Below are 10,063 nucleotides of genomic sequence, written 5' to 3' on the forward strand. Positions count from 1 at the left end.
CGTGAACCTATATATCCTATGTGTGATGGTAAGACTAATATTAATGCCATATATACAATAACTGATTTATGAGAGCTATCCAAAGGCTGCCGATTTAGCAGTCAACCTACCTTACTCTGTACGTTTAGATGCTTTACAGGTAGCTGTAAGCCATTAGATGCCTGGGAAATATTTAGTATCTATAAATAACAGCTCACCTTTATCTTTTTAACCAGATTTGTAAACAGGTCGCGATCAACAGGCTCAATAGGTACAATAGGCTACCTTGGTTAAAAATCGAATTACGGTAGAGTCATGCTAGCATTGCGCTAAATAATTAGGCAGCTAACATTAATAAGTGGTGTTTACATAAAGTCACTTATTGTATATGGCATAAATATTATTCTAAAACACCTTCACCAGTTGTTTTAAGCAGATTTGTGAGCAATTCATCACGTATGCAATGCACGTCAGCGAATATGTTCTGAATAGTTTGTTTCAAGTAGGCTACAGCCGAACTCTCGTTCTGTTTTGATCAATAGTAATCGAGTTGATAAGTCTGATCTATACGCAACTGTGAGGTGCGCGAAAGGACAGAGCCAATCACTTAATTACTCAACCTGCGGATGCATCCTGACTTCATCAGTCGGCGGTTTCAATATTCATGGCTTTCAATTTATTAAAATATCTGCTATGTTGAGAACTTACACAGGTGTAGGCTATTACTTGATTTCTCTACGCGTTTAAACGAGTACCAGTAGAACGCAGGGCCTCGGGAAGGCAGACAACAGCATTGGTTTTGAAAGCTCAACTCGTTTGTGTTGCATCTCGAATATAATAATATTAATATTATTATTGATAAACCGGTGCGGTTGAAAACTGTCGTTCCACTGCGAGGGCCAGCTCGACGTACACGAATACACCTGTACAAATGCACATTAAATTTCCACTCAAAATACTGTCAAAAGTTTGATTATTGATTTCCAACGCAGCCTCCATTGGTGAAAATAATGTTATGTAGGTTTGTATAATAAACATGAATAGTAATAATAGATAAACTTGACTTTCATAATTCGTGTGTTCCATTTCTGACCACTGGTTAGTTCTAATTCTATTGATATAGATTTCAGTAGTTTGCATATACGAGGTAAACCTTTATCTTGAATCTTTGAACCATACATGATAGCACCATGGGGCTTGGACTTTTGTCAATATATTAGCCTATCTATTTTAATTTAAAGTGGAAGCAAAATGATAACCTCAAGCATAGCCTCCATTATTTATGAAATAAAAAAAAAAAAAAAAAAATTGATTGATTGATCAACATTGATTTCTGCTGATAGGTAACACAGACTGTGCGCGCGTAGCGCACAATTTTTTTTTGGGAGCACCGAAGAGCCATTTTGACCCAGGAAAAACCCTGATTTGTTGTGTCTGTAAACAGATAGATTTAGAAGTATTCTGTAATCCTTTTTACAAAAAATGCATTAGCTTCATTTTCTCTTGTTTAGACCAATCCTGCGTTTAGAGAGATGGGAATCCAACTCAGCAATTTGTTCGAGACAGAATTCCAAAGCACCTTCAACATTCAACAGCATCTCTCTTGAATAGAGAGAGTTCCGAAGCACCTTCAACATTCTTCAGCATCTGTCTTGAATAGACGGAGTTCCAAAGCACCTTCAACATTCTACAGCATCTTTCTTGAAAAGACAGAGTTCCAAAGCACCTTCAACATTCTCCAGCATCTCTCTTGAAAAGACGGAGTTCTAAAGCACCTTCAAAATTCTACAGCCTCTCTCTTGAATAGACGGGAACGGAATAAGACTTTTTACTTTGGCACTTTCGCACCTCATATGACACAGTCATGTATAATGCTTTAAGGCTTCATATGACACAGTCATGTAAAATCATATCATTTTGAAGGAAAATTAACTGTAACTGTGTTAACTTTCCTTAATATCCCACGGGATTAATAAAGTATCCATCTATTAATCTATCTATGTATGATCCGACACACACACAGACTCACAGTCATGTATGATCCTACACACACACACACACACACTGTCATGTGTGATCCAACACACACACACACACACACACACACACACACACACACACACACACACACACAGTCATGTATGATCCAACACACACACCCAGTAATGTCTAATACTTAAGCACTTTCAGACAGACAGACACACACACACACAGTCATGTATAGTACTTTAAAAATTAAAAAAATGTAACATATCATGGTTGATGTTGATGTCCAATCAGTGTATGCACAAGTAGATCTGGAATACGAGGTTGCCATAGTAATGGGAAAGAGTCAATCACATTATGAGCTCAGCTTCCCGGAAGTATTCTAAAAATGATGTAAAGTTTAGTAAAAAAAAATCATACTACCCGGCATGTTGTTAATTCATATTATGTTTAATGATAAACCTTTTTGAATCCAAAAAGAGAAAGGACATTTTATGTATTTAATTATTTAACTTAAATTTAACTAGAATCTTGGCATTTGATTTGACAGTAATCAAATTTTTGAACATTATATATATTTTTTAAATATGATCTGTGTTAACTTTTAAAGACACAGAGAAAATGTTGCAGTCATCCATCTTATCATGCCTGGATGCCTGCAACAGGTATTTTACCTGCCTGATCTTAAAATCTATTTATCAACTCCATTTTGTACAGAACTCAGCTGCCAGGCTTCTGACCCAGACCAAGAGATGTGGCTACATCAGATTTTAAATGAAGGCTCCACGCGGCCTCTTTCCTAGCTATATCTCTGATCTCTTAGTACCGTATGCACCCGTATGTACTTCTGATCTCTTAGTACCGTATGCACCCGTATGTACTTCTGATCTCTTAGTACAGTATGCACTTGTATGTACTTCTGATCTCTTAGTACCGTATGCACCTGTATGTACTTCTGATATATTAGTACAGTATGCATCTGTATGTACTTCTGATCTCTTAGTACCGTATGTACTTCTGATCTCTTAGTACCGTATGTACTTCTGATATATTAGTACAGTATGCATCTGTATGTACTTCTGATCTCTTAGTACCGTATGCACCCGTATGTACTTCTGATCTCTTAGTACAGTATGCACTTGTATGTACTTCTGATCTCTTAGTACCGTATGCACCCGTATGTACTTCTGATCTCTTAGTACCGTATGCACCTGTATGTACTTCTGATCTCTTAGTACCGTATGCACCCGTATGTACTTCTGATCTCTTAGTACCGTATGCACCCGTATGTACTTCTGATCTCTTAGTACCGTATGAACCCGTATGTACTTCTGATCTCTTAGTACCGTATGCACCTGTATGTACTTCTGATCTCTTAGTACCGTATGCACCCGTATGTTCTTCTGATCTCTTAGTACCGTATGCACTTGTATGTACTTCTGATCTCTTAGTACCGTATGTACTTCTGATGTCTTAGTACCGTATGAACCCGTATGTACTTCTGATCTCTTAGTACCGTATGCACCCGTATGTACTTCTGATCTCTTAGTACCGTATGCACCTGTATGTACTTCTGATCTCTTAGTACCGTATGCACCCGTATGTACTTCTGATCTCTTAGTACCGTATGCACCTGTATGTAGTTCTGATCTCTTAGTACCGTATGCACCTGTATGTACTTCTGATCTCTTAGTACCGTATGCACCTGTATGTACTTCTGATCTCTTAGTACCGTATGCACCCGTATGTACTTCTGATCTCTTAGTACAGTATGCACCTGTATGTACTTCTGATCTCGTAGGTACCGTATGCACCCGTATGTTCTTCTGATCTCTTAGTACCGTATGCACCTGTATGTACTTCTGATCTCTTAGTACCGTATGCACCCATATGTACTTTTGATGTCTTAGTACCGTATGCACCTGTATGTACTTCTGATCTCTTAGTACCGTATGCACCTGTATGTTCTTCTGATCTCTTAGTACCGTATGCACCCGTATGTACTTCTGATCTCTAGGTACCGTATGCACCCGTATGTACTTCGAGATCCTCGAGCAGAGGTGAAAACTTCAGGGGGCGGAGCATTTGCCGTCAGTGGCTTCCTTTCAGCGGCTTCTTAAAACACACTTTTATATGAGAGCCTTATACTGGCTTCTTAAAACACACTTTTATAGGAGAGCCTTTCAGTGGCTTCTTAAAACACACTTTTATATGAGAGCCTTATACTGGCTTCTTAAAACACACTTTTATAGGAGAGCCTTTCAGTGGCTTCTTAAAACACACTTTTATACGAGAGCCTTTCAGTGGCTTCTTAAAACACACTTTTATAGGAGAGCCTTTAACTGAGTTTAAATTTCCTTTGAATTGTCTTTTATTTCCTTTAAACAATGTTTTTACTCTGTGTTGGTGTACCACTGTTTTCTTTTAAAACCTGAGGATTTAATGACTAATAAATGTCTGTTTCATTTCACTGCCTCTGTGAACCACTTTATAAAATGGAGTTTGAAAAATATTATATAAATAAAGGTTATTATTATTATTATTATAACTATTTTTATAACTTCATGTAGGCCTTTTGAGCTCTTTTCTAGGGTTTCTTAGTGTAATGCACCTTTTTAAAGATGTTCATCATTTTTGAATGGGTTTACTGCAGAAAGCGTACAGTCCCAGATGTTTACAGTGTTGAATAAAAAAGAACTTTCCTTGAAAAAGAGGTCATGTGTCTGAGTGAGAGACAATAAAGCGTGCTCGTGTGTGTGTGTGTGTGTGTGTTAGAGAGAACAAAGCGTGGTCGTGTGTGTGTGTGTGTGTGTGTGTGTGTGTTAGAGAGAATAAAGCGTGCTCGTGTGTGTGTGTGTGTGGTCATGTGTCTGAGAGACAGAGAATAAAGCCAAGTCATGTGTCTGAGTAAGAGACAATAAAGCGTGGTCATTGTGTGTGTGTGTGTGTGTGTGTGAGAGAGAGAGAGAGACAATAAAGCGTGGTCATTGTGTGTGTGTGTGTGTGTGTGAGAGAGAGAGAGACAATAAAGCTGAAGTGTCTTTTCAGTTTTGCCCATCAATGTCCCCATTTACTGGTAATTGGTTCATCTCTGGGTACAGAGAGAGCATTGTTTTGATCGGAAATACATTCATCTGAAAATACACTTCAGGGTATGTACAGACACACCGTAGACGCTTTGGGCGAGAATAGTCCCAGAGTTACCACAAGGGGTCGCCATGGAGTCAGGCAGAGACCATTATAAACACACGCAACCGACTCAGTAGAAATTCAGGATTGGGAGTTTAGCAATCTCTGAAGCTATCACAAATGACATCATAACTGCTGTAGCAACTTTTTGTTCCATTAGACACTACTCAAGGCATGCATACAGTCCTTAAAAAGATCTGTTGACTTGAAATGCTTTGTAGCAGTTTAGGACTAATGTTATTACACTGACAGTAGCTACATGTCTCATGTGTACACACACACACGAAGTGACACACACACGACCTATAAGAATCTCTTGAAGACCCAACTCTTCAGAGAACACCTCCTTTCCTAACTTGCACTTCCTCCACCTCTCCTTATCTCTCCTCTAAAGCTATCTCCTCTAACTAGTGCTTACATTCCTGCACTTTTTATTCCGTATGTAAAAGTATTTTTGTTGTTACAGTAGGCTACGTCTCTTTTGCCCGTAGCTTGATTGTTCTCTACTTTGTACGTCACCGTGGATAAAAGCGTCTGCTAAATGACTACATTTAAATGTGATGTAAATATAGTTGTGTACCTGCAAGCCTGAATTAATGATCAAAACTGTGGGGGGGGGGGGGGGGGGGGGGGGGGGGGGGGGGACGACGTTGACTGAAGCACTGGGCGGAGACAGAAACGTCCCCCAAGACCCGCCCAGTCACTCATGTTGAGTCTCATGAGAGATCTTTCATTTACAGTTTGGTTGTGAGTGTCAACGGACGACATTCAGACAGGATGAAGTTTAAGTAACGTTTATGTTCCAAAGCTGGACGTCCTCTCTGTGATTTAGAACTTCTTCGATGAAACATAATCTGCAGTGACCGACAACAAAATTGGGTAAGTTAACAGCCGAGGAGGAATTTGTCTTACCCGCAGCATAACCAACATTAGCTATCTGTCCTGCACAAGCTGGCTAACGTATGTAACACAGCGATGTTGAAAACGTTTGCCTTCTGAAAAAGCGCTGATGTCGTTAGCTAGTTACCTTAACTATATAGGCCTATCATAACGTTAGCTAGCTGTGGAACTATGGGTGACATTACACAGATATACATTTGCTAGCCTACGAAATGACTAAACTTCCACCAACTAACTAGTTAAGCTACTAACTATTGTACTGCTACTTTAAACAGTTCCCTGAAAGTTATTCAACTTAGATTTAAAGACGACAGTGACAGAATGTACATCGGGTGCTGTTCGCATAGTCATTAACTATAAGTGATAAAATGTTTTTTATTCAAGTCGATGCGTAGATTGCTTTACTGTCCACTCCAGACGAAAGATATGCTAACAGTTATTTGATGTACTTGAAGTAGCTACAACAATGATGTCATTCCAATGGCACAAAGGTTACAGTGTTTCCTAATATTCACACGTAATAACAGTGAACCGTATTGCTTCGTTGTCATGTCTTACTCTTTTCATGTGCTACATAGTCCAGGAGCAATTCAATTAATAAAGTAATTGAGATACTTAAATGACCTCCCCTTAAGGAATACACTATTGAAGGTCCTAAGTATTCTATGTTTTACGGCAACAAAACATATTGTACATTTACAGTTGCAGACACAGTTAAATAAGCGGATCAGCCTACTACAATAATCCCGATTTTGAAATGTTTCATGGTGTCAACCATATGTTGACTTCTCAAGCATTTTCTGTGCTTGAGATGTGTGCTAAGAGTCCTGATCGCCGGGCTGCGGTAAGTGAAGGTTGCAAGTGCCCCCCCCCAGCTGTGTTTTGCCCTTCTACGTCTTAGTGATTCAGATGGTCAGTTCAGACATTTTAGCAGATAACGTTTAGTTATCATCGGCTAGTATGTGTGTCCGGTGCTTCTTAGCCAGCGTTTTCGCAATCTTTTTTGGGGTGAAATGTGACATCGATATTATTGGGTAAAAACTTAAGTAACCTTTGTTTTACCCATGTGTATGAATCATATGCTTATGTAGGCAGGAACATGTCTTTTTCTGTGTGTGTGTGTGTTATTTAGATTAGGTTCTGACACCACTTTGTCTGCATATGTGTAACAGCTACATGCGTAAGAGAAGGATCTTTTTGGTTATGTTTGGGTGAGCTCAGAGGTGATAAGAAGGGTCGAACTATGTATGTGTGTTAATCACGCCTTTGTTTGCTGAAACATGACTTTTCTGTTTCTATTTTATCTTTGGTTCTCACACACGTATGCATGTACTTTAAAGTAAACCTTCCATGTGTGTGTGTGTGTAAGCAAAGACTGATAAAAAGAACTGGTAGTCCTTCTTTTCTGCCTTGTGGTTGCATTACATTGCATGCAAAACAGCATAGAAAGATGACCTCGGACGTCAGAGACCCACTATGTAGTTTCTAAATTCTTTCTATATAAACCTTGTGTGATGTTTTTTTTTTATGCTTCTCTCTCTCTGCTGCAGTCTGGGAGTGAATGTTTGATACTGTTTGTAAATGTATTATTTTGTTTGTAAATGTGTGTTATTTTGTAAATGTGTGTTATTCTGTTTGTTGTAGGTCAACTGGAGAGGCAGCACCCTAACCCTGGAGAGGCAGCACCATGGTGCAGAAGTATCAGTCCCCAGTCAGGGTCTACAAGCACCCCTTCGAGCTGATCATGGCGGTGAGCATGTTTGTGTGCACTATATATACCTTATTATATTCATATGGACTCTATATATACCTTATTATATTCATATGGACTCTATATATACCTTATTATATTCATATGGACTCTATATACCTTATTATATTCATATGGACTCTATATATACCTTATTATATTCATATGGACTCTATATACCTTATTATATTCATATGGACTCTATATATACCTTATTATATTCATATGGACTCTATATACCTTATTATATTCATATGGACTCTATATATACCTTATTATATTCATATGGACTCTATATATACCTTATTATATTCATATGGACTCTATATATACCTTATTATATTCATATGGACTCTATATATACCTTATTATATTCATATGGACTCTATATATACCTTATTATATTCATATGGACTCTATATATACCTTATTATATTCATATGGACTCTATATATACCTTATTATATTCATATGGACTCTAAATACGCCTGATTTAGCAGACTCTTTTATCCAAAGCGACTTACAAGGATTTGTAGACATTTTTTTTTTTTTTTTTTTTTTTTACATTTACACTGATGGCACACTGCACATCAGAAGCAATTAGGGGTTCAGTTTCTTGCTCAAGGACGCTTCGTCAGGGAATCGAACAAGCAACCTTCTAATTACTAAACGAATTCTCTACCTCCTGTACCACTGTCACCCCGTTCATATACCTGATTATATATCCATCATATAATCAAAAACAGTAGGAGGAAATTAAAATCTAATGACTAAACTCTGAACTGACAGTTATACACGTAGATTGGTCTTTTACGTGGCGTATGCTGTCAAACAACAGTAGTTCCCCACAGTTTGCAAACATGGGCTAAACTCTGCACTGAGTCTGCACTGATCTATAGAGAGGTGGATAGGAGTCTGAGAGAGACAGAGAGAGGTGGATAGGAGTCTGCACTGATCTATAGAGAGGTGGATAGGAGTCTGCACTGATCTATAGAGAGGTGGATAGGAGTCTGCACTGATCTATAGAGAGGTGGATAGGAGTCTGCACTGATCTATAGAGAGGTGGATGGGTGTCTGCACTGATCTATAGAGAGGTGGATAGGAGTCTGCACTGATCTATAGAGAGGTGGATAGGAGTCTGCACTGATCTATAGAGAGGTGGATAGGAGTCTGCACTGATCGATAGAGAGGTGGATAGGAGTCTGCACTGATCGATAGAGAGGTGGATAGGAGTCTGCACTGATCTATAGAGAGGTGGATAGGAGTCTGCACTGATCTATAGAGAGGTGGATAGGAGTCTGCACTGATCGATAGAGAGGTGGATAGGAGTCTGCACTGATCTATAGAGAGGTGGATAGGAGTCTGCACTGATCTATAGAGAGGTGGATAGGAGTCTGCACTGATCGATAGAGAGGTGGATAGGAGTCTGCACTGATCTATAGAGAGGTGGATAGGAGTCTGCACTGATCGATAGAGAGGTGGATAGGAGTCTGCACTTATCTATAGAGAGGTGGATAGGAGTCTGCACTGATCTATAGAGAGGTGGATAGGAGTCTGCACTGATCGATAGAGAGGTGGATAGGAGTCTGCACTGATCTATAGAGAGGTGGATAGGAGTCTGCACTGATCTATAGAGAGGTGGATAGGAGTCTGCACTGATCGATAGAGAGGTGGATAGGAGTCTGCACTGAACAGACGCAGCGCGTGCTGCAATAACAGCAATAGCAGCAGCCCCCCACACAGACGACACGCTTGGTCACCCTGGACAGGAAGTCCACTGTGTGTGTGTGTGTGTGTGTGTGTCCCGCACAAGCAGGTCCTGGTTGTGCCAGTTGACTAGTTCTGCCAAGACAGCACAGACTCTCAGCTCTCTGAGAATGAGGAGGTATTCACACAGAACAGAGATCATGTGGTTTCTCAGTAGTACACTAACATTCACACAGAACAGAGATCATGTGGTTTCTCAGTGGTACCCCAACATTCACACAGAACTCCTGTGGTTCCTCAGTAGTACCCTCATATTCACACAGAACTCTTGTGGTTTCTCAGTAGTACTCTAACACTCACAAAGGGAACAGAGCTGTTGTGGTTTCTCAGTAGTACCCTAACACTCACAAAGGGAACAGAGCTGTTGTGGTTTCTCAGTAGTACCCTAACACTCACAAAGGGAACAGAGCTGTTGTGGTTTCTCAGTAGTACCCTAACACTCACAAAGGGAACAGAGCTGTTGTGGTTTCTCAGTAGTACTCTAACACTCAC

The 10,063-nt window shown here is 39.6% G+C and overlaps 1 protein-coding gene across 1 annotated transcript in view; it reads left to right on the plus strand.

Annotated features, from left to right (window-relative positions):
• The first annotated feature begins 5,906 nt into the window (after positions 1 to 5,906).
• The window catches only part of LOC308361434 (SEC14-like protein 1), a 25,460-nt gene continuing 21,303 nt past the window's right edge, over positions 5,907 to 10,063 (plus strand). Inside the window, exons 1-2 of the mRNA XM_080833779.1 lie at positions 5,907 to 6,033; positions 7,699 to 7,804. Of these exons, the coding sequence (XP_080689905.1) occupies positions 7,742 to 7,804 (63 nt within the window). The 5' untranslated portion in view covers positions 5,907 to 6,033; positions 7,699 to 7,741. The remainder of the gene's footprint in view (positions 6,034 to 7,698; positions 7,805 to 10,063) is intronic.

Source organism: Sprattus sprattus (genome assembly GCF_963457725.1).
Source record: "Sprattus sprattus genome assembly, chromosome: 3".
NCBI lineage: Eukaryota > Metazoa > Chordata > Actinopteri > Clupeiformes > Clupeidae > Sprattus > Sprattus sprattus.